We start from the raw sequence: 26069 nt of genomic DNA, 5'->3' as shown, positions 1-26069 counted from the left end.
TGTAAATGTGTATTTATGTATATACAGGTAGGTGTTGTGTCTATATCTCATAGGCATATGGAGGAAAATATGAAAGATGCATATTAGAAATGTTAACATGGATTACAAGGGGAGGGGAATGGAAGAAGAAAAAGACAGGAAAGAAGGCATCAAACCAAAAAAGGAAAGACTGAGCTAAAAACATAATATCCGTGACATGCCTATATTTGTTCTTTAGTGTATTTAAAATTTATATTTGTAGAGGATTACTAAAAAAAAAAAAATGCTGATCATCTTACAGATACTTTGAATTCGATCTTTGGATTAAAGTAGACCGTCAATGTATTTGGACTATCTGATATTGGACCTTCCTTATTTTTACTGAATTGCACTTTAGTTTTCTCTGTTTTACAGAGGAGAAAAAAAAGCTCTAAAGCTTAACTGACTTGCTCAAATGAACACAGTTAGGAAGTGGCACAGCATGGGTATGGACCCACGCAGTCTAACTCCGCAAGCCACATTTACAAGATACTTAGATATCTTTTGAGTTTGGCAGAAGTGGGTGAAGCAGTCGTCCTGGGTGGAAATTGTAAAGAGGTGCTGAGAAACTCTGAAAGCCAAAGAAATATAATTTGGAAAAAAAGAAATTAATGCAAAAAAAATCCATATTTGAACAGAAATATCAAAATTTTTAATAAAGACAGATTCGACCCTGTACTTGCATGGTTCAGCCTCACTTGCCTCACCCTAACCTTAGCCCTCTTGGATTTTGTCTTTATCAAATTTGATATTTTGCTCATAGATTTTCACATTGATTTTGATTCCAAAAAAAAAAAATTGCATTGAAACATTTATCTTGCTACTTGAGTTTTTTTGTGCCTCCTGAAATGTTGTGCCTGAGGTAAGTGCCTCACTTACCTCGCCCCAATCCTGGCCCTGCTTGTCTCCATCATTAGGCAACTGTGTGACAGTTTTCTCATCCATTCCTTGGGGCTGATCCTTTCTCTGCCCACTTCACAGGGTGGTAGGACACTAAGAAGCTGTGAATCAGATACTGCTTGGGAAATGTACATATTCCCGCTATGAGAGCTGTTCATGACGGGATAAACAAGTTAAATCCCCCAGACTTGGGCATGCTCCATGCACTTGGCATGCCCAAACACATTGCTGGGAAATCTCCTGTAATTCTAATCTTTGTTTGCCTGGCTGTTTGGCAGGTGCAGTAACCTTCATCCGTCATGCTGTCCTGTGCCTCAGTATGTACCTCTTAAGCTAGAGCAGTGTGCTCTACCTTGAAGAGGCACACAGATAACTGGGGATCTTGTTAAAAACCACATTCGGGCTTCAATGGTTTGGGGTGAGACACCAGAGCCTGCCTTTCTTTTTTTTTTTTGTATTTTTCTGAAGCTGGAAACGGGGAGAGACAGTCAGACAGACTCCCGCATGCGCCCGACCGGGATCCACCCGGCACACCCACCAGGGGCGATGCTCTGCCCCTCCCGGGCGTCACTCTGCCAGGACCAGAGCCACTCTAGCGCCTGGGGCAGAGGCCAAGGAGCCATCCCCAGCGCCCGGGCCATCTTTGCTTCAATGGAGCCTCGGCTGCGGGAGGGGAAGAGAGAGACAGAGAGGAAGGAGGGGTGGAGGGGTGGAGAAGCAGATGGGTGCTTCTCCTGTGTGCCCTGACCGGGAATCGAACCCGGGACTTCTACACGCCAGGCCGACGCTCTACCACTGAGCCAACCGGCCAGGGCCAGAGCCTGCCTTTCTGACATGCTCCCAGGTGATGCCCTACCAACCTCATTCGCTTTGAATAGTGAGGTGCTTCATGGCAGGATACATGGTGAATGGGTCAGAAAGACTTAAATGCACCAAAATAATGATAGTGCACTATACAACAGCATGGATGTGAGCATTTCAGTCCTTACAAAAGCCTTATAAGGTAGGTTCTATTATGTTGCCACCCACTACCCAAAGACCCCCAAGAACACACTTCTAGTCACACAAATTAGATTTATTCAGTTTGCTGCCAGACAACACATACCAAGGAACGATATGAGGGAGTTGGAAGGCTTTATTATGGAATCTAGGCTTGGGGGGGGGGTGTCTCAGGAGGGTTAAAGGGTGGGGTACCAGTTTTCTGGGTGCCATTCAGGCACAAGGACAATTTGATGATTGGGCATCTTGGTATTTTTTTTTTTTGGTCCGGGAAGACAGAGGATTAAGGGAGACAGAACTGTTATTATAGAAGCAATATTCACACAAATTAGTCCAAAGACAGGAACATTAATTATGTTTCTGGCTGCAGAATGTTCTTCTCTTTGTTTTGTGTCATATATAGTCACGGTAGCCTTGTGGCTGGTTTGTTCCAACACAGTCATGGAATGACCTTGTCTGATTATTGTTTTCATTCTGTGAGAGATGTTTATGTTCCTTCAGGAACATCACCGCCAGCGTTGTCCAGACCTAGCCCTGGACCTCAGAGGGCTCCTTCCGTTGGAGCAAGTCCCTCCTCAGTACCCGAGACTGGCCAAGCCTGGCAATACCATAATGACAGGACCCCCTTCGCCTAGACTGGAACTCGTGTGGGTTTCAGGTCTGTTTCTCACCTTCAGAGCACTCTCTGAATCTCTACCCCGAGCCTGCGGTCGCCCTGACGCCCCGGGGGAGCTGCAGGGCTCACACCCGTGTGGTCATTCATGGCCCTGGTCTGGACATCTGCTCCAGGACTGCAGGCCGGCGAGCTGGTCGCTCCCACTGGCTGATGCAATGTTTTCCACAGAACAGCCTGAAACCAAGCCACAGAGCGGTACTGCCATACTGATGTCAAATCGTTTTCTTTGTTTTTCTGTTTTTTTTCTCACACTTAGTGTTTTATTTTTAATGTCTATTTTAGTTTTTATTTTAAAATTTTTTTTAGCTCTGTTGAGGTATAATTGACAAAATTGTGGAATATTTAAAGAGTATATGTAGTGATTTGATATATGTGTATATTGCGAAAGGATTCCTCCCATTTGGTTAAATAACACATCCACCACTTCACATATTTACCATTTTATTTTATTTTATTTTTTGGTGAGAACATTTAAGTTCTACTCTTTTAGCAAATTTTGGTTATACAATACAGTGTTATTCACTGTAGTCACCGTAATATACACCACATCCTCAGATCATAGTCATGTTGTAGCTGAAAGTTTGTACCCTTTTACTAACCTCTTCCTAGTTCCATCCCCCCAGCCCTGGTAACCACTTTTGCACTCATTGTTTCTATGAGTTTGACTTTTTCTTTTCTTTTTTTTAAGAGAGAGAGAGAGAGAAAGAAAGAGAGAGAGGGACAGACAGGGACATAGAGATGAGAGGAGAGAGATGAGAAGCAACTCATAGTTGCGGCACCTTAGTTGTTCATTGATTGCATTCCCATAGGTGCCTTGACCGGGGGGCTCCAGAAGAGCCAGTGGCCTCTTGCTCAAGCCAGTGACCTTGGGCTTCAAGCCAGCGGGTTATGTCCATGATCCCACGCTCAAACCAGCGACCCTGCACTCATGCTGGTGAGCCCACCCTTAAGCCAGCGACCTTGGGGTTTAGAACCTGGGTCCTCGGTGTCCCAGGTCGATCCTCTATCCACTACCCCACTTCCCAGTCAGGTGAGTTTGACTTTTTCTTAATATTTCACTCAGAATGTTTATATAGACCAGGCTCTATAAAAATTTTTTGCCTGAGGTCCCATATGTCTAAGGATTAGACCCATAACAGCCTAGCTGGTCACTGCTGGAGCCATTTTTCACTTTCCCAATTATTATCACCTCCCCCCCCCTTATAAAGAACAGGAAACTGAGCAACCCCTACCTCCCCACCAGGGCTCACAGGTGGTGAAGCAGGGTCTCCGGGGAGCATGCTCCTGAAGCTGGGGCTGTATCCTATGCACGCCCTTGCCCCCCTCCCCACCTCTGAGGGCCCCTGGGGTGACTCCAGCCCCATCGTCTGTGCTCCAAATACTGCTGACATTTCCAACGCTATTCCTGCTTTTCATGTGGATTAAATGGTCTTCAATGTGTTCTTTTTTCCTGCGTGGTACTTGAAAACCTCTGCGCATCGTCCACGTTTTGCTCTTTGCCTCCATCCTCCTCCCAACTCGATCTGTCCTTTGGACTAAAACTTATGCCCCAGTCCAGATTTGTCACAGGACGATGGCAGCACTCCAGAGCGTTCCCTCTGGCTTTATGTGCATACACCAGAGGCTGTGAACAACTAAAGAGTGTTCTCTCAAATGCCACGGGGCTTATCCAGATTGCTGGGGGTGGTGCCGAAGTTAGCTGCGAGGAGGAGGTGCTTTGGGTGGGCAGGAAAGCAAATGTGTTAAGTCTTCTATAAAAGGGCAGCCCACCTAGAGTGGTCACCCTTCCCCCTGCTGAATTCAAGAACTAGAAACAGAGGGGGGTGGGCCATGACTAAGAGGTCCGGGGTCCTTTCAGCAGAGAGAGGTAGCCTTGTTGTGTTAGTTTTCTGCAACTAGAGCAGATTCCAGAACACACAAGTACTAGCATGGTTCCTCTGTGTGAGCCCAGTGGTCAATCCCACCTTACAAGTAGTGTCTGTAAGGCAAAGAGCATTGTCTCTGGGGTCTACTGACCTGGGCCAAAATCCCAGCATTGTCAGGATACTAGCTGTGCAACCCTGAAAAAGTTACATAAGCCCTCTGTGCCTCATTTCCTCATCTGAAGAGTGGGGATGATAATTCCTTCCTCACATGCTCGCTGTGAGTACTGAATAAGATGTGCTGGTATAGAGTACACTAGAGCTAGAGTTGTCGTTCTTTTTGTCCTAGACTGTCTTATCAGGCACGGTCTGAGATCACCAGCTGCCTCTCCCTGGTGCCACTTCAAAAACGTTAGGGCAGTCTCTTTCCTGTCTATGCAATTTGTTTTTTAAAAATCAGTTGCAAATCCATCAATATATCCAAACCTTTTGTACCCGTTTTCTATTTTCAGCCTGTAGCATCCCCGGAGGTAATGAAGTTCAAAAGCTCTGCAGCCTGCTATGCAGAAAGAAGCTTCTTGACTTATCCGAAAGCTCCCTCTCTCAGTTCAATGGTGAACTGGTCCAAGGTGACTATTCCTAAACTTCATAATTTCCTTGACACTTGAATATCTTCTTTTTCCTCTTTACTATTTTATGTATCTCTCACCACAGTGTTTCTGGTAACTCGGACTTTTGAAAGGTGCATCTGCAGGAATATTCCAGGGCTGGTCACACCCTCCCGTTTCCTTCCTCACCCTCAGTGTTTCTGTTCTGAAGATGTTTTGTGGGCTGCTCAGGGGTGGGAAGCTTAGCGACAGGGTCTGGTTGGGGGTCCTATGCATCTAGGTTTGAATCATATCTCTACTGCTTACTGGTCAACTGTGTGTCTAAGTTCCATGCATAAGATGAGTGTGACATTAGTACCTGCCTCTAGGTCTGGGGGGGACACGGGCCCAAGTGAAGAAGTGTTCAGCAAGGTGGCACAGGGCAGAGCCCAGGCTCAGGTGCTCTGGGGTCATCACTGGCCAGTCCACATTACAGCAAAGCCTCATGTCCTCTGGCCTCAACTCTTGCCAAATGCCTCTTAACTGACTTTCTGGCCTTTTCACACTAGTATCTATTTTGCATACTGTTAACACCTTCTGTTTCTAAAATATGGCTTTTATCATGTTGTCCTCCTACTCAGAAAAGTCTACAAAAATCCCTCTTAATTCATCTTGTGTTTGGAGCCTTTCATGGAGTAGCCTCCCAATTTCTTCCCTTCCTCTTCTCACCCACCCTTACCTCCACTCCTTCCACCTGCCTTCAAACATTAGAGGATCTGCCAACTATCTGGAGATGTCGCCAGGACTGCGACCCAGCCCACAGACTTGGGAAGCCCTCTCTGTCCAGTTGGCTAGTGATGTGGCGAGGCCCAGCGTACAAGGGGAACCCAGAGGGAGAAGAAACACAACACCCCAAGAAGCTGACGTCTGGACTGTCTCCTCTGTGAACAGGGATCATTTAGTTGGGAGCTATTCAAGTCAGAAGCAAAGAAAGACCCTGGGAAGGAAGGACACAATAGAGAAGATAATGGCAGGACACAGCATTTGGAGGCAAAGAAGTCCGGGGATGGGTGGGTAAATGGAGCTGAGGCTGGTGGTATGGGGTTTCCTAGGCCAGCCCTTGCCTTGCATTAAGCCTGGAAGCAGTGGGGGTCACGAAACATTCTTAAGCAAGGATGTTACATCATGTAACTTTCAAAGAAATTTTCAGTTTGATGGTCATAAAAATATTTCATGGTTATTATAGCGAGTTGGAAAAATACAGAAAATTAAAATTAGAAAAGAAAAATCTTATGGCCTAGAAATGAACACTGATAACAATAACGAATTTACTTATCTTCACCCGTCCTCATCATCGGGACTACTGAGCAATGGGTGCTTACTCTGTGCCGGGTGTTGTTACAAGAGCTCTCTCCTCGCGATCCTCACAGCTCTATGCTGTAGACCAGGGGTCCCCAAACTTTTTACACAGGGGGCCAGTTCACTGTCCCTCAGACCGTTGGAGGGCCGGACTATAAAAAAAACTATGAACAAATCCCTATGCACACTGCACATATCTTATTTTAAAGTAAAAAAACAAAACGGGAACAAATACAATATTTAAAATAAAGAACAAGTAAATTTAAATCAACAAACTGACCAGTATTTCAATGGGAACTATGCTCCTCTCACTGACCACCAATGAAAGAGGTGCCCCTTCCAGAAGTGCTGTGGGGGCCAGATAAATGGCCTCAGGGGGCCGCATGTGTAGTTTGGGGACCCCTGCTGTAGAAAGAATCATCCCGCACTTTTACAGATGAGGAGGCATAGCTTTAACACAGTGGTGGGACTCAAATAATTTAACAACCGGTTCTCTGCCCTAATGACTGTTTTAAGTATAAAAAAAAGATATACCAAAAGGTAGTTTATTATTTCATGCATTTAATACTTAAATAAGAATAATAAAAGAGGCACACAAAAATAGATTACATTATAAGAAAGAGTTTAAAAATATTAAAGAAAAAATTAAATAATACCTGACAAAAAAAACCCAATAAAACTGTTATTTAAGATATTTCCAATGATAGCTTGTCACTTCCTGGCTGTTTGGCACTTTCTCTCTTTACATTATATGTTTGTTTACTAAAGTCACAACAGAGAGGGAATTAAAATGTAGTATTTCATCAAAGGTATAGTGAGTTTTATGAAATGAATAAATAAATATTACAAGCACAGTTCCGTCAAATATTTTTCACTTGTGGACAGAATGAACATTACTACGGGCACTTAGAATAATACACTGTTGCACAGATGAATGTTAAAAAAGAGTAAGGAATGTGAATTCGTGATTTCCACATTGGGCGGCTGCCCAGGCGCCCACCTTAGAAAGAACCCTGACTACAAGTGCCATTTTAAGAACCGGTTTGCCAAACTTAAAAAAAAATTAGGTATCGGTTCTCCTGAACTGGTACGAACCGGCTGAACCACACCCCTGGCACTGTCCCCTCTGTTCTGAGCCCCGAGGCCACACTGCTGCCAGGCAGTTACACAGTCACCACGGCACGTATGCACAGATGCAAAATTTCCTTTAAAATAGAGTCTGGCATCCTAATTTTCCAAAGTGGGGTTTTAAAAAGGCGCTGCATAGGTGGGTGGTGGTTCAGAAAGTGTGGCGCGAAGGAGACTAGTGGTTGTTACAGCACCCAAGCGATGGGAGGACAGAGGTATGAGCATGAGGGCAGCGGAGAGGAGATGCATTCAGAGACCTGTAGGAAGCAGAGAATCCGGAGGATCCTTTCCTGAGCGCTCGGCTAGGAGGGGGAAGCATCTGGGCGACCGAGGCTAATGAGTCCTCTGAGACCTTATGAGAGGGTGCTGTCCGTGGGTGGACATGTTCCCTAGGCAGTTAGACACACAGGTGAGGAAACAGTGGAGATGGCTGCATTGGTTCATCCCAGGCCCAAGGGACTAGATGTTCCCTGCGAAGAACAGAAGAAAAGGAGGAGGCACCTGCAGAGGAAGCTCGGGGACACGGAGTGGATGGGAGAGTCGGGCGGGTAGATCAGAGGGTGGCCATCACACCGTGATCATAGAGCAGGACGGGGCGGGCAGAAGAGGCAGCGAGACTCACGACCGTCCTCCCAAACTCCCTTCGCAGGCTCAGCTTTCCAGGCTCGTCTCTGGTTGCGTCACGGTTCCAGCCTGGCTGCTCCTACCTCCTCCAGCAAGCCTTCCCAGCCTGCTGGACCCTGGGCCTCCAGCTCTCTGTTTACCTCCTTCTTGTCATCCATCCCGTTTCCTTCCCTGAGTCAAGCTCCTGGAGGGGGCTCCGCCTTCCCTGGACCCCACAGTGCCCGATAACAAGATGATTAACTTGTTGTTTGCACCTTCAGCATGGAGAGCATTATTTTACTTGGATGGTTTGGATTTTTTAAAGTATACTTTCTGTACACCAGAAGCTCCTCTGCCATTTATAGCTCAGTCTCAGCTCTGTGAATTCTTCCCATGGCATGGTCTTCCCTGATGGCTTGGCATTTTGCTACTTGAATGCTTCACAGGCAGTCCAGGAGCTGAGACTCATCTGTTCACTTTCCTTTTCTCATTTCCCCACTGGTTTCTATTGGCTGTCCCTCAATCTCTCACTCCCAATTTATGATCACCCCCTCATCCTGGACCCCATGGCGCAGTCCTTCCCGTGGGCCCTGTTTACCTATACATTTAACTCTTTGCAGATCTTAAGTAACCTGATGGGAGTAAGATGGGTACACTCTGTTCCACCATCCTTCTTTCGGCACGGACCTCAGCGAACTTTCACCAGCCCTTACGCAACTGTAACGGCACACGGCAGATGTCCGCCAAGAGCTTCACAGCTTTGTCTTGAGTTCCTTCAACCCTCATAGGTTCCATGAAGAGCCAGAAAAAATTCCTCAGTCGTATACCTCTGCATAAGTGTATGTATATATGTGTATGTGTATGTGATAGGAACGGCAATTATTATGACAACAGTGGCACTGATGATGATGATAACTACCATTTTCTGAGAACATACAACATACCCGGCACTAGGCGAAGTGTTTTATAGGTGTGACTTCATTTAAACCCCTTTCCCTGCTGCTGCTTTTTTTCAGCAACCCCCTGTACAACTTGGGGGTTGCTGTTAAAGCACCCCAATGCCAGGAGAAATTCTTGGCTTTCCTTTTGGGGGTGTTCTAGGGTTTGACCCAAGAACTGTCCATGATCAGCACAGAAGTTTGGAAGAAATCCATGGCAGCAGTGAAGGGAGACAGCCTGACCAGTCCTCACCTCTGTCTCTTATCACCTCTCCCTCAGGGACAGTGACTAGGGTCTGGACGCCACAAGTCAACTTGGGGAAGTAATGGCACTTGACCTTCCCCCAGAGATCCCGTGTCTGTGGGGCATGTGTCCGTGATGCTATCCACTAAATAAGCAAAGCCTCATGGGATTCTAATGAAATTAAAAAGAGAAGACAGAGTTCAGGAGGGAAAGTTCCCTTAAAAAGAATACCATCTTGGCCCTGGGGTTGGCTCAGCGGTAGAGCGTCGGCCTGGTGTGCGGGGGACCCGGGTATGATTTCCGGCCAGGGCACATAGGAGAAGCGCCCATTTGCTTCTCCACCCCCACCCCCTCCTTCCTCTCTGTCTCTCTCTTCCCCTCCCGCAGCCAAGGCTCCATTGGAGCAAAGATGGCCCGGGCGCTGGGGATGGCTCCTTGGCCTCTGCCCCAGGCGCTAGAGTGGCTCTGGTCGCAGCAGAGCGACGCCCTGGAGGGGCAGAGCATCGCCCCCTGGTGGGCAGAGCGTCGCCCCTGGTGGGCGTGCCGGGTGGATCCCGGTCGGTCGGGTGCATGTGGGAGTCTGTCTGACTGTCTCTCCCCGTTTCCAGCTTCAGAAAAATACAAAAAAAAAAAAAAAAATACCATCTTTCCAATCTTGATTTTTATAACCTCCCTCCTGCTTAGGGCTATTACCATTTCAACTGGAAAGGGGTAGGAAACCAGCGGCGTTGATGTAGAAATACACAAAACAGAGCAATAACTACTCCCTATTTCTCTAAATTGTTTGGAAAATAAAAACATTTAGTTGATGGAATAAAAAGGAACTGTACTGAGAATAATGATTGGATTCAGGGACAAGCAGAGATCACATTTGGTGTCTGAGGTCAGTTAAGTGGCATGAAACATTTGAAGACTGCAGAGGTTCCAATCCCAAGAGAAGTTAAAAATAAAGCCTTTGAGAACACCCAAGGTTTTGCAACGCTAGTGCACTCTGCAAAGGCATGAGAACACACACTAAAATAAAAGAGGATTCGAAAAGTACAACTTGCGAAGGAGGGGAGGAAGGCGGAGGTGTGAGCAGCCAGATTGCAACGGGCAGGAGGCATGCAGCAGAGGCCGTGTGCTGGCGCCAAGAGAGGCAGAGCAGGAGCCGGAGAGGATTTCTGCACTGTGTTGAGGAAGGGCGTCTTCGTCAGCTCGGGCTACTATAACAAAATACCACAGACAGGGTGACTTCAACAGCAGAAATGTATTTCTTATATTTCTGGAGATTGGGAAGTTCAAGATCAAGGTTTTGGTGACCTGGTTTGTGGTGGGGGTTTTCTTCCTGGCTTGTGGCCGGCCACCCTCTGGCTGTGGGCTCACATTATTTCTTTGTGCCCAAGAGGAGAGAGGAAACTCTCCGGTGCCTTTTCTTATAAGGAAACTAATCTTATCAGATCGGGGGCCTGCCCTTATCACCCCATGTACCCTTATTATGTTCACAAAGGCCATATCTCCAAATACAATCACATTGGGGATTAGGGCTTCGACATATGAATTTGGGGGACACAAACAGGTGGATTGTTCTGCAAATGGTGGAAGGCTAAAGGGAAGAGGCCAGTGGAGAGAGCAAAGACAAGACACTGAGGAGAGACAGCAGGAACATGAGAGAGGACTGGTGGAGCCATGGATGGGATGTTTGGTGTCAGGAAATGGAGAGAGTGGCCAACTCCTCATAAATCATGAGGCCGATTTATCTGAGAAGTAGGAAAGGGCTTGAAATTTAAGAAGAGTAATAAGACCCCAAACAGCATTGGTGGGGAATGAGATAAGAAATTAACTGAGGATTGCCATTGGCATCAAGGATCCAGCCTAGAAAAGCTAACATGATCGCCACCCAGACAGCAGCTTAAATGTCAGCTCTCTATGGAGGTCTCACCTGATGTCCCTGTTTTAATTTTCTGCATTGCACTCAATCGTGGAGTGATTAAGTTCTTATTCCTCTGCTAGGATGTAAATTCCATGTGACCCTGCATCTCTTTGCTTTGCTCGTTGCTGTATTTCTAAGGCTTAGTTAGGGTGGTGCCTGGCTCAATACAAACCAAAGAAGTCTCCACTGCAGAGGTCCCCAAACTACGGCCCGCGGGCTGCATACGACCCCCTGAGGCCATTTATCCGGGCCCTGCCGCACTTCCGGAAGGGGCACCTCTTTCATTGGTGGTCAGTGAGAGGAGCATAGTTCCCATTGAAATACTGGTCAGTTTGTTTATTTAAATTTACTTGTTCTTGTTCTTTATTTTAAATATTGTATTTGTTCCCATTTTGTTTTTCTACTTTAAAATAAGATATGTGCAGTGTGCATAGGGATTTGTTCATAGTTTTTTTTTTAAATTATTATTATTATTATTATTATTTTGTATTTTTCTGAAGCTGGAAACGGGGAGAGACAGTCAGACAGACTCCCACATGCGCCCGACCGGGATCCACCTGGCACGCCCACCAAGGGGCGACGCTCTGCCCACCAGGGGGCGATGCTCTGCCCCTCCGGGGCGTCGCTCTGCCGCGACCAGAGCCACTCTAGCGCCTGGGGCAGAGACCAAGGAGCCATCCCCAGTGCCCGGGCCATCTTTACTCCAATGGAGCCTCGGCTGCGGGAGGGGAAGAGAGAGACAGAGAGGAAGGGGGGGGGTGGAGAAGCAAATGGGTGCTTTTCCTATGTGCCCTGGCAGGGAATCGAACCCGGGTCCCCCGCATGCCAGGCCAACGCTCTACTGCTGAGCCAACCGGCCAGGGCTGTTCATAGTTTTTTGATAGTCTGGCCCTCCAATGGACTGAGGGACAGTGAACTGGCCCCCTGTGTAAAAAGTTTGGGGACCCCTGCTCCACTGGCTGCACGGGCACCAAGGAGAATTATGCGACACTCTACTCAGGCTTCCAGGATAAAAAGTGATGAGAAAAAAGTTTTTCAGGACTGAGTGTTGGCAAAGTGGGAATGACAGAGAGGGCCACATGAGGGAGGAATTAAGGGTGCTAGTGAGTATACCGTGGGAATGGCGGTGCACCGAGCCCAGGTGAATGGCGAGGGAGAGATGGCGGGAGGAAGGGAGGGAGGACCAGAGTCCTGAAGAAAGGCAAAGGTTGAAAGGCAGGTTTAGTGGGAATGAGTCTGAGAAAAAAATGCTCTGAGGCATGTTGGATGTCCTAGGTTCAATTCCCAGTCAGGGCACACAGGAGAAGTGACCATCTGCTTCTCCCCCCGCCCCCCATCTCTCTCTCTTCCCCTCCTGCAGCCATGGCTCTCGAGTAAAGTTGCCCCGGGCACTGAGAAACCAAGCCTCTGGTGCTAACAGCTCAGTCACTGAGCAACCAAGCAGCGGCCCAGAGGGCAGAGCATCGCAGAGTATCGCCTGGTAGGGGCTTGCCGGGTGGATCCTAGTCAGGCACATGCAGGAGTCTGTCTCTGCCTCCTCGTCTCTCACTTAATAAAACAATTTTTTTTTTTTTTTTTTTTAAAAAAAGGTGGTCTGGTCAAAAGGAGAATGCTGAGTTGGAGAGGTGCTCGGTGGTGAAAGTGTCCAAACTGCGTCGATGGCAGGTGGTTGCCAACAGGAAGCGGAAGGTGAAAGGTACTGAAGTTCAGCCCCATAAAGGCACCGTGAGGCAGTGCAGTCTTTCCTCACGTGTCCCAGGAGTAGTACTTCTGAGAGTTGGTTGGTACAAACGGAGTAAAGGGCACTGTGGTCAACTATGTTTAGAAAACCCGAGTTAGAAAACTGATTCACATATTGCAAGGCTTCTACAAATCATTAAAAACTTAAAAAGATTTCTAAAGAGGATATAGTGTTTCCCAAATTTATTTGACGGATGAATTCTTTTTACGTCCTTCCAGGAGCACCTCATAGGTCTTCTGTTCCCTGTGAACAGAGGTTCTCAAAGTGTGGGCCAGGGGCAACAGCATCCACTGGGAACCTGTTAAAAATGCATATTCTCAGGTCCCATCCCAGACTCAGCTAATCAGAAACTCAGGGCAGAACCAGGAATCTGTTTTGATAATCACTGCAGGTGATTCTCACACATACTGAAGTTCATAAGCACTGAGCTAGACAATACTTTGGAGAAGACTGATTCCTGTTCATATCTGGGAAAGACTATTAAGAAGTGAGCTAAATTAGAGAAATGCAAATCAAAACAGCAATGAAATACCACCTCACACCTGTTCGATTAGCTGTTATCAGCAAGACAGGTAATAGAAATGTTGGAGAGGCTGTAGAGAAAAAGGAACCCTCATACACTGTTGGTGGGAATGTAAAGTAGTACAACCATTATGGAAGAAAGTATGGTGGTTCCTCAAAAAACTGCAAATAGAACTACCTTATGACCCAGCAATCCCTCTACTGGGTATATATCCCAACAACTCAGAAACATTGATACGTAAAGACACATGCAGCCCCATGTTTATTGCAGCATTGTTCACAGTGGCCAGGACATGGAAACAACCAAAAAGCCCATCAATAGATGACTGGATAAAGAAGATGTGGTACATATACACTATGGAATACTACTCAGCCATAAGAAATGATGACATTGGAACATTTACAGCAAAATGGTGGGATCTTGATAACATGATACGAAGCGAAATAAGTAAATCAGAAAAAACCAGGAACTGTATTATTCCATACGTAGGTGGGACATAATAGTGAAACTAAGAGACATTGATAAGAGTGTGGTGGTTACGGGGGGGAGGGGGGAATGGGAGAGGGAAAGGGGGTGGGGAGGGGCACAAAGAAAACAAGATAGAAGGTGACAGAGGACAATCTGACTTTGGGTGGTGGGTATGCAACATAATTGAACGACAAGATAACCTGGACTTGTTATCTTTGAATATATGTATCCTGATTTATTGATGTCACCCCATTAAAAAAATAAAATTATTAAAAAAAAAAAAAAGAAAAAAAAGAAAAGAAGTGAGCTAAGTCATTCACGTTAATGCTAAAGTCATATAGTATGACTGTAGGAGCTGAAATGGAGAAGAAAAATGTGTACCCAATTGTAAACTTGTAGATGAAGACTGCAAAACTGAACACTAGCCTAATTAACAAATCACATAAAAATATTAATAAAATTGACTTTGAATTATTCATACTGTTAGCATGAATCAAGAACAGGCGTCCTTCCAACAATTTTGTCAAGTTGTTGGTGGGAGGGGAAAGAAAGAGAAATGGATTTGAAATTCATCCCTTTACTTTTCCCTTCCCCATCCTTTAGCAGAGTTATAAAAAGTAACTATGAGACCCTGGTTAGAGGTCGTCCCAAAGCACAGAGATTGCCGGTTCGATCCCTGGTTAGGGCATATATAGGAACAGATCAATGTTTCTCTCTCTCTCCCTTCCTCTCCCTAAAATTAATAAACTAACAAACAAAAGGTAACTATGAGGTCAAAACATAGATGGCAGTAGAAAAAAGAAGCGACATTAGATCATATAGAAACTATATCATCAGCTCTTGAATAATCAAAGACTGACATGAAGTATCTGTATTATATATGTGGCTATACTGATTCATATTTAGAACTGACTTGAAAAGCAATTATTTATAAAGAACTTTATAAATAGGTCAGCTCAGAAGCACTTTGCCCACTTCCATAATAAATGGTTATAGCATTAACAAATTTATCAAAAGGTATAGTTTTCAAGTGTTAAAAAGTGTATCTGTCCTGCTCCTTAGCAGACTAATTTGGAAATGTGTTTATCATACAATTATAGTTTGCAGAAGAGCTGTTATAGGGAAATCAGAGATATAAATGCTTCAACTACATAATGAAAAAATAGCGTGACTCTAAAAGGAATCTGCATGCACGCTTTCAAAAGTAAAATCTGAATCTAAGTCTAAATCTTAAAATGCATTTTGACTCAGAATTTTCTTTAACAGGGGAAAAGAAACAAAGAGAGCCCATTAAACAATTATGTGTAGCTAAATGGCTGAGCATCTTAAAGTGCTTTAGCTGGAAATATTCTTAGTTGTTAATGCATTTAGACATAAAGACATGTCAGAAATGAAAGAATGACATTGTGCCAAGATTTGCATGAGCACAAAAGCTTAACTGGAAGAAAAGAAACAACAAGAAGTGTCCCTGATTTCTTAAGGTGGAAGTTTGTAGAACTTCCATTCGGTCTTTCCCTTACTGAGCCCCAGTTCATTGTCCAGTAACATACGTGACTGGCAGGTACCATCATGAACTCCTGTGATTATTTCCACTAAGTGGGGACAAATGACTCTGGAAGTAGGTTTAGGATTTGTTTTTCCCATAGAAAACCATCTGCAGTTCTTATATAGTGAGTTTGACTTGTGTACCTTAGAATGATTCATTTCTCAGAGACTCTGGATCTTTGAAATACAGTTACTGTCAGCCACTGAGGAAGACTTCATTCTGAAACTCTGCCCCTCGTTTAGAGAGTCGTCTCTTCTCTCAAACCTCACTTGGGCAGAATGTAGAAAGTAGGTTCCAAAGTCATTAGACTCTAGATTCTAAAGCCTGCCTCTGTCCAACATCCAGAATGGCGTTTTTAGCCAGAGAGATGCGGCGTTAGTTCACATTGCAAGTGGATTCTTCCAGTTTTGTGAGTTCCTGGCTGTACTGAGCTGGCCTTCTGTCCTAGAGGAAGGCAGTGGGCAGTTAGCAAAGCACCTGGCTCTTCCTGCCTCCTCATTAAATGATGAGTGATGATGCTCAGAAGAGGAAAGCAGTGCTAAAGGAGTGAGACCAACCCCAGGTTTTGCGGGCCATTCACCATTTCTGATAATGGTTCTGGCGTTATAAAGGGGGGGGGGGGGGGGACACAAAAGTAGGTTTGCAGTAGCTCATATGGAAAAAAAGTATAATAATGAATAAATAATAATACAAGAATAAATTGTTTAATGTACTTATAACTGTAAATCTACTTTTGCCCAACCCTATATCTAAGAGCCTTGATGTAAATTTTAAATGATAAGATATTTCACATTTTCACATACTTTATCTTCTACAATTGGAACATAACCTTCGTATACTGGGTTCTCACTGATGATTTCTCTTATCTCTACATCACTATGGCAGATACAGGGACTCACAATTTAGTACTTGAATATATCAGAGTCTTGATATTAATTTGTTTTCCTGAGCTTCTTACAGAGTGGGGCAGAGTAAATAATTTTTTTCTCCACTTGATAGGATAGGGAAAGTAAAAGCTCCCACCTTTAGGGTGGCTGAGCATTTGAGAGGGGCTAACATATGTGAAGTTCCTAGCACAAGGAAGTGCCCAATACTTACCAGTTATGTAACAATCATTATTAATAAGAGGGTTAAGGGCACAGGCTCTGAAGGCAGAACACACCGTTCATATCCTGGTTCCATCACTCATTAATATGTGACCCTAGGCATGTTAGAGGCCTCGATTTCTTCCTCTCAGAATGAGCATACCAATAAAAAATAATATATTGTAAATTCCTTTAAAAAAAACAGCCTGGCACTATACTAAAGCAGTGTCATGTGTTATGCTTTTAATTCTCACAACAACCTTCTAATGTGGTTGTCATTACCTCTATTCTTACAGACAGTGAAGCCAAGGTTTAGGGTCACACAGCTCATAGTTGGGCCATAGTTCCAAGCCACTGGAAGACCAAGCTCATTTCACTACCCAACATGAGAGGGCTACAGATGGGTCTTCAGTTGCACACGGCACTGTTTCGTTCCCTGGCATCACGTGCTTGCCTAAAATAGGTTATCATGTTTACCAGCACTCCTGATTTCTAACTGGTATCAAGTGCTCTCCACCCAAAGCATGAGGTAGCATCCTAGATCCAGGAGGTTACGAGTACTTTCTTCTGTTGATTTGCTGAAGCACACAGGAAAACAGACCTCTTACTTATGGTTTGTATGTCTGGAAACTGTCAGGAAGTGGATTCTAACAGACCACAGTGACTGCTTTCTCTCCCCGCCCTGCCCCACAACACATGGGGAAAAGGGTGACTCCCAGGTGTGGATTTCTTCAGCTGTCCCTGTTGAACCTCAGTTGTTTCTGCAAAGGAGCCGGGGGAGGTAGGTGGGTTTAAAGTTGGCTCAGACTTCCTTTTCAATCAAGGGTGGGGCATTGGTGAGAAACTTCAGAGAAAGACCAGAGGCTATTCCCAGAATTTGTCAGTGAATGTATACCGCTGCCATCTGCTGGATGGAATGGGTATCAGTCCTGTTCCAGTGTTTCTGGGCTGTGAAATAACCAAATTCACTGATGCCCACTGTGGTTTCCGAACCCAGTGGTTTCATCATTTGTCAGCATCAGTCCTCAACGCCTGCAGTTTTTTGGAAATCTCAGGACAACTGTGCAGAAGAGGACCTTCATGTGAGTAATCGAAAGATAAACTGATGACATCTCTGAAGCAACGTCACATTTAACATCAATAGTTCCCCAGATTAAATTTGGTTTGTTCCCAAGCATTTGATCTAATTGGTTAGGAAAAGCCCATAACCATCAGGCAAGGGCATCTGGAAGAACTTAGGCCCTCTTGTTAATGGCAAAAAGTACTTACAGGGAAGTGAAATCACCATCTGGCTTTCTCCTGTGTGCTCTGAAATTCTGTGTTCATGTATCCAATAATTATTTATTGACTAAACACTTATGAGCCAGGCACTGTATTATGAACTGAAGAAGCAAAGATGAATAAACAGAGTCCGTGCCGTTATTATATGTCTGTTTGTCGAGTGCTTGCTAGGTGCCAGGTGTCTCTATCCCATGACATCTCACTTAATTCTCAGAATCTATGTAATTCTCACTTGGATTTGTTATTGTCTCACTTATAATGATCTCATATTATTATCTCATTTATAGTGACTATCTCATTTACAGTTGAGAAAACTGAAGCTTAGAGAGCTTACATAATTTACCTAAGCTAATAGTTAGAGCTGCATGGCTCTGAATATGGGGTAGGTATTAGGGGTGAGGTAGATGGAGGAGGGAAGTGTTGGCAACCTGGACCAATGTACTCCCTGCCCAAAGCCCCCACATGGAGAGTTTGACCTTTTGTTTTACACACATTTTCGGTATGTACATTAGCCACAATTTCCCAACAAAGAGAAAGTGCTACAAAACAGTAAGTGATAGAGCAGTGGATTTATCAGGAAGAATATCCCTTCCTCTAGCAAGCATTTGAAATCTATCTAGTTAACATTCTCCTCAGTTCATAACTCTTCTGAACAGCAGCCTCGGTGTCGGCAGCAGAACCTGAACTGTTGTCGGCTCTCGTTGGATGGAAAACAAATCCGTATTTCAGTCAGCATGACAGAGTGTGTGTGAATGAATGATTTGCTCAGCAAGAGCTTGAGAACAATTCAGATGTCTGATTGCAACAATCTCAAACTGCTTTTTATTTTCTTCTTCTCTTGGTATGAGTTGGGTGCAGATGCTGATGGGAGATAGGTGTTGACGAGGGAACAGAAGGGAAGGGGAAGGAGAGAGGGGAGGATGAATGGGAGCTGGTGGCAGAGAAAGCCACCACGTATCAGGCGCCTATCAAAAGTGCTCAGATCGTACCTACTGGACATTAAGAGCTAGGAATGCAGGGGTGAAGACAGTCTAGTGTGTAGAGAATGGAGTCAGCCTGCTGGTTAGGCCTTTGGTCTGCCACTAGCCTAATCTTTGACATTAGACAAGTCATATAACCTTCCTAATCTTTAGCTCTTCTACCGGGAAGATGGGGTTACCTTGCAGTGTTGTTTTGGGGGTTCAGTGAGGTAATCCAGACTAGATTCTGCTACTTGTAGCTGGAGCCAGAAATTCACATGGGTCCTTTTGAAAAATGCCCTTCAAGGTAGCTGGATGCTCCTTATTTGCACGTTTGTCATACATACTCTTGTTTGTCCTCTCAACAGTACCATAAGGCAGGTTGCAGAGATATAATCATTCCCATATTTACAAAAGAAAAGTGACTTGGTTAAAATGAAGAAGTTTTTCTAACTAGAGCCTGCATGAAGAACCACCAAGAAAAGTATCCTATGGAACTGAATACATATATCAAACCCCTCGGCAGAGAGTAACATTCAAATTGTTTCCTGGAAATAACTGAAACTGCATTTCTTGGAAGGAGTTCCAACCCAGTTTCCTGGAAGGAGTGCAGCCAGAGAGGGGAAAGTGGTCATAAAACAGGGCAGGTTTCTCTCTCTGAACTTCTCTTCCTAAGACGTTTTGACGTTGAGAGAAAACCTGAATGCCTAATTTTAGGTTATTTTAAAAATTATTCCACAGTTCATCAGCCAATGTTATTTGGGTGATGAGTAACACATTTATTGGGCAAAACACTATTTCTTGGTGTAGTTATACACATTTGTGAAGCCAGACAAGAGGAAATGGGTTTCAGAGAAATAACAGCAAATTGAATGAATAGACAAGGTTTTAGAAATACCAAAAACCAATGTCATCTTAATAAAAGTATGAAAATGTTGCACTGAGACAACCCCAAGGATCAGTACAAAGTTAGAGACATGTGAGGGACAAATGCACTAAACTTGGACGGGGAGGAAGCAGAGCTGAGCCAACTCAAGTCAGACCTAAGGACCTCGACCATGTCAGGTCCTGAAAAGTTCTTTCGGTGAGTGATTTGCAATCATTGTGCCAGTTATTTGTATGTAAATTGCCTTTTTAAAAGCATAGTTGAGCAGTTACTTTTTATAGTTATTGAATATGTTTATAATATTTTTAAGCCCAATTAATTTGCACTACAAGCACAGACTTGATTTTATTTCAGAAGGTTAAACACAGGTCTGTTCAAATGATGAACTCTAGCTTAGCTGCACTGGCATCAGTGAAACAGCATGGTGTAGTTCATAAATGCAAAGGCATCGTGTCTGACACACTGAAGGGGCTCCACCCACGAATGGGAAGCCCTAGGGATGAAAGAATGACCTCGGTTTCCCTGTGAATTTCCTTGTGAGTTCAGTTACACAGGATGTGTTGGTCAAATAAGTTTTTAAATATGATATATATGTTTGCTTGCTTATAGTTTGTATTGGGTGTGAGGGACAGGCTGTAAGCAGGCAGGGTGGTTATAGCCTAAGGCTTAGTTTTAAGACTAAGCTTTTCCCCACACCCTCGACTGTAGCATGATGTGGGGTGGTACACTCTCATGAGGAATCCCATTATGCCTCAGATAAGTGACTTTGTATCAGAGACTTCCTTGTTTGTATATTGGATTAAAGGTTTTAATTTCTACACTATAAAATGGGGCAGACCGGGAGCTTGCTCTCTCTCAGTTCCTGAGATTAGCATTAGAGAGGAAAGCAGAGAAAGGCCACGTGGAGGAGAGGAGAAGCAGCCAAGATGGCGGAGATCTGAAGGAGAAGCCAGTTTGTGCAGAGTTTATGCAGAGAGAAGGAGATGGGTAACAGAGGTGAATAAGGTTGGTGAGGTACAAACCTTTGATCCTAGGAAAACTCGGATAAGTCAGTGGCTTTGGGAGCCCTGAATAGAAAGGGAAGTGTTTTTCCACTGTGTGTATTTCTTGCCCGCTGAGTGCAAGCTAGGATTAAAGCTAATGGCCCACCAGTTCTTGGCTCCATTGTTTCATTACCATCTGCCTGAATCAAATGCGAACCTGCATGGGCCAGGAGGCTGTGATAGTGGCCGTGGCTACTGGCTTTACAGAATGCAAATAAGGTTTATTGTCACTGGTACTCCTTCTGGCTACTAGAAATGAAGTAAAAGGTACAAAATCTACCCAGTCTTCAGAAGTCTAGTGTCCATTTGGTTAATAAGACAGAAACCTAGGTAGGCACATCCACTGGACATCTCTCTCCTTGTTTGCCTATAACTAATCCTTTACTATGTCCTGTCATTTACCTTCTAAATAGATGTCAGATTCTTCCAGAAGAATCTGCTTCCCCACTACCCTAATCTCAACTTCATCTTCTCTTCCCTGGATGACTATAATAGCCTTCCAAGGGCTATGCTTCCAGTGACTCTTGTTCTCTCCATTTATTGGCCAGTGACACCACAATTATCTTTTCAAAACACAAATCTGATTATGTCACTGCTGCCCCCTTTTCCGCCCTCCTGACCCACCCCTTCTCACTGCTCTTAGGGGTAAGACCAGGGGCCAGTCCCAGGAGGCTGCTCTCTCATGCTTGCACCCCCCACCCCCTCAACTCTGGCTAGTTAACCCCTGAGATCCTCTCCCTTTCCCATGCTTCTCCTGACTTGGCAAATGCTGTTTCCTCTTCCTTCTGCCTGGAACTTACTCCCTAATTTCTCTCTTCTTCTGCCTATAACCTTAAATCTCATCCTTCGGAACTCTGACCCCAGTCTTAGCCATTTTGCCCCTCTTTAGTTAATGTTAACAGAGTCCTATGATCCTTTTTCTTCAAAGTGCTAATCCTTGTTTGTGTACTCAACTGGCTTTATCTATGCCTGTCTCCGGATTTAAATAATGAACACGGAGAGACTGGGGATTCAGAATGCTTTTTCTAGCCACTGTGTCTCTGGCATCTAGCACAGTGCTTGCTCACAGCAGGCACAAATAAAGATTTGCTGACTGAATGAATGAACTTAATGAATATTGGTTTGTTATTCTTAAAGGATAACTTCTGTTTTGTTTTCTGCTTGATTTTCTCAAATCCAACTCATCAACAAACATAACGTGACTTACATCTTAGTACGTTTTTATGAATGAAAAGCCAGAGCACTATTAATGTCCAGGAAAAAGAACTGTTCCTCACTTCTGCATGAGTAAGCTATTAAAATAAGCATACATGCCTGCATCTGAAAATTTCATTTTTATTCCCAAGAAGGTTCATTCTAAAGATAGAGAAAATAAAAGCCCCATTTGCTTAGGAAGTTATAAATGTCAGTCCCCCAGAAAGTTCAGAAATACAGTTTAAGATCCAACTAAATAAAAGCCTTGGTGAACTGATGGTTCACAAACAAATAAGTATCCTTTGAATGACTCAAAAGCAATGTAAACTTAAAAAAAGATCTTAGCAGAAAATATCACATTCCAGAACCAGAAAACAATCATTCTGGTTTTAGAAATGTCAAGACAAGAAAGCAACTTACTACAAAATACAGAGCTGAAAAGAACTTTAATATTCAGAAAGTTCTCTGATATCATACATCTTTCACTAATTACTTTTACATTTAAAAACAGATTGCTTTGGATAAATAACTGTATGCCAAAAGGTCCATAATGTTACTTAACAAATTGAATAATATATTTTCATTATCATTTAGTAGAAATCTTATTGCTGTTACTTTACTAGTATTTAGTATAATTTGTACTGTAATTACTGAATAGTCTCCAAAATGAGTACTTCATATCAGACTAATCTGAATGGTTGGTCAGTAAATCGCTATTATTTCAATTACCATGAACCAAGTTATCATTGCACAAACCTACCACATAAGCCCTGGCAAAGGATTATAAATACGAAAATCTTACAGCTGGAAGAGAGACCTCTAGTGTGTGTTAGAGAACTTTATATTGTGCTTTGGGCATAATTAATACAGCAAAATCACAGCAGTCATTTTCAATACTCTGGTGGGAGATTTTTTTTCTTGTGCCAACTATCATTCATGCCCAATTCACTTCAAATATCTTCTCAACAAATGTCTAATATTTTGCTTATCTAGTTATTTTCTTTTTATAAACACATGGTCTAAACCAATGAAGTTTTTGCCGTGATGCAAAGTTTCAAAATTCAGTGGTCACCTTTGCAACCTAACTGGTACCCATTAAGCCTAATGTCATTTTAACAATTGCTATCACTTCTTTCCATTGAAGCAGCAGCAGGACTCCTGAGCCAACTGGTGCAATGGGGTAAGCAGTCTCCTGAACACCAGCCCCTCACGGTAAGCCAAATGCCACACAAATATGTCCTTACAAATATGTGTGTAAACACACAAATATGTGTTTACAAGGACTAGATCGGCACCTTACCCATTTCCCAGTATACAAATGAATCCACTAAAATGTCAAATTCCCCAAGGTTAGCTCTTAGTTTCCACAGATTCCCGTCTATGCAGGTAAATTCCTTGATGTAAATTCAGACATAATGATTCATTCTATGGCATCAGCCTCAGCCTTTAAAAACCCTTTATTTTCTTCTCTTCCACATTAAAAACACATCTGAATACACAGAGACACTGTTACTCTAAAAACACACACACACATACCCACAAAACAGGAGGTCTCTTAAGGAGTCTACTGCTGAGAAGGTAAAAGCATTTTGCTCATTTTTAATTTGCTAAAACAATCCAAGCATGCTTGGTACCCAGAGGGTATTCTCAAATAAACTTGTATCTCTAGCTGCCAGCTTAGTTGATTGAAAACAGAAGGCAAACGTTTCTTAAAGAATGAGTATGTTAAACTGTTATGTCTCTCCCAGTTCCACCAAGGATACACACATACACACACACGCGCGCGCGCGCACACACACACACACACACACACACACACACACACAAATCGCGCGCACACACGAGTCAACGATTTGCTTGAAAGCAGCCAATTCTAGCATTTGTACCAAATTACTTCTGCCTACTGCCGTGCACCTCTTAGCCAGGGCCACTGGCATACTGGACAGTTCCTGCGTGCTGTTCTCCACGCACAAAGCCGACAGCCCCATTTCCAAGTTCGCTTAGTTGGCTCCCGCCCAGCCGGTCCCCGAAGCACAGTCACGGTGAAAACGGTTTGGTCCCAGAAAACCATTTCCACGACAGTGCAAGTGTTCGAAAGCACAAAGGCAGACACGGTCGACCCGCTCTAGCTAAGAAGTTGCAGTACTCGGGCGGCTGTGGGGAGCAAGTGTCCAAGTAAGGAGTCCTGCACCACAGGTCTGGTTTCCTCTTCCTGGATGTTTTGGGGGATCGGCCGCACTTTAAAGCGAATTCACCAGAACGCGCCCCTCACCCCGTTGTGTTTCCAGGAGGCGCAGGCTCTTATTTTCCAGCCAGGTCCCTCTTGGGGTCGGGAGAGGAAACACACTTCACGTTTCAATAAAGAGGGGCGGCGGGACCGAGGTGAGGGTAGGAGAGAGGTCAGAAAGAAGCCAAACTGCATCCCTCCCGCCCACCTCTGTGGCCAAGCGCTGTTTCAGACGGCGGAGACGGGTGGCGGCCAGGAAACTGTCCCTTTAAGGAATCCTTGGCCGCCAGAAGGGGAGGGAAGGATGCGGGCTCCGGCCTCGGCTCTGCAGGCACCGCGGAGTGGAGGCGAGCACAGCGAAGCCACAGCCATTACCTGCAGCGCTCCCATCCTTTCCCCACCCCGGGACCCCCTCCCCCGTCCCCGCCTCCTAAGGAGACTTCTAATTCTGAGCATGTGCCTTGCCCTTTATCTGGGAAGGAGGTGGGGAAGAAGAGGAATGAGAGCTTTTTAAAAATAAATGAAACGTTTGCATCTAAAGGGGGGGGGGGAGCTGGAAAAGGGAGGGGGGTTGTGGGTGGGGGCTTTAAAGACAGCCGGCTGGGCGGAGGCGGTGAAGCCGGATCAGCTCGGCCGGAGACGGACGGCGGGCAGCGCTGGGCACCGGCCGCCGCTCACAAAGGGGAGCGGCGCGGTCCGGCCCGAGCAAAGGGGAAGAGAAAACAGCCTCGGGGCCCAATCCGCTCGGCAGCCACAATGGCGTCTTTCACGGGGCGTCCGGGGGCGCCACGGAGGCTGCCTAAGAGCAGGGGCGGCGGTCCCCTCTCCCCCCCGTGGGAGCGGAGCCCCGGGGGTCGCCGCCCCTGCGCGCCCAGCACAGCGGAGCGCTGGGCTGGGGGCGCTCCGGCCGGGGGCGGCGGTGGCGGCGGCGGCGGCGGGTCGGGGCCCGCGGCGCTGGGAGGCTCCCGGCGAGGCTGGCTTTCCGACGCCGAGCTCCGCGCGGGGAAGAAAGGGACGCGCGCGGTTCCGGCGAGGAGGGAGGGGGGAGAGGAGGGCGGGGGGAGAGCCGCTGCAAAGCCGCCGCCCGGGAGGCTGGCGCGCTAGCTGCGGGCGGGCGGCGCTGGCACAGGCTCCGAAAGCCGCCGCTGCTCCTCTCCGAGTTCCCGAACCGGGCCCGGAGATCCGGAAGCCCGGCCCCCGGTCTCCGGCTCCGGCCCCCGCCGGCCGCGCCTGCTCCTGCTGCCCGCTCCGCCTCCCTCGCACCCGCTCCCACTCGAGGAAGAAAGCCGAGAACCGGCAGGAGCAGCCCCGGAGGAGCCGGCCGCCAGCCCGAGCGGATCCCGAGCCGCGGCGGCGGCGGGCTGTGTGTGTGCGAGTGTGCCGCGCTCTCGCCCCATGCCTGGCACATGCGTAAAAGCGAGTTGCGCCCAAAGTCCCAGCCATACCCTCCTTAGCAAATAATAACAAACCCAAACCGTCAGATCTTACCTGAAACATTGAAGCACAAAGTCTCTCTCCAAGTCCCCTTTTCCTTTTCCTCTCCCCCCTTTTCCGATTTCTCTCCCAGCGATCTGCTCGGCTCGCCACACCAGAGAGAAATGCAATAGCTTGGCTAAGGTAGACAGAACAAAATACAGAGAAGAGTTGCTCCGGGGCTTTGAAACCCCTCAAGGCAAGGATCAGGATACAATTAGCTCATGCCTCTACCTCCAGTCTAAATCAATCTCCAAAATAAAACTTAAATCAAATTAACTGATCACAGAGCAGACAATTGATCTCCTTCAAAAATAAAGGTCTACACATACGTATAGATAAATATACATATAGAAATTTTTTTTCCAGATTTTTTTGGTGGAAAAACAGTCTTATTCCAGCCTCTAACTTGCTTTT

The 26069-nt window shown here is 45.5% G+C and overlaps 1 protein-coding gene across 1 annotated transcript in view; it reads right to left on the bottom strand.

The window, feature by feature from the left end:
- Positions 1-25773, bottom strand: part of KCTD1 (potassium channel tetramerization domain containing 1) — a 206032-nt gene extending 180259 nt beyond the window's left edge. Inside the window, exon 1 of the mRNA XM_066353438.1 lies at positions 25668-25773. Coding sequence (XP_066209535.1) covers positions 25668-25676 — 9 coding nt within the window. The 5' untranslated portion in view covers positions 25677-25773. The remainder of the gene's footprint in view (positions 1-25667) is intronic.
- Between the last annotated feature and the right edge of the window lie 296 nt (positions 25774-26069).

Source organism: Saccopteryx leptura, chromosome 11 (assembly GCF_036850995.1).
Source record: "Saccopteryx leptura isolate mSacLep1 chromosome 11, mSacLep1_pri_phased_curated, whole genome shotgun sequence".
Taxonomy (NCBI): Eukaryota; Metazoa; Chordata; class Mammalia; order Chiroptera; family Emballonuridae; genus Saccopteryx; species Saccopteryx leptura.
The sequence above is the reverse complement of the archived record's forward strand: the minus strand, read 5'-3'. Positions and strand labels throughout refer to the sequence as shown.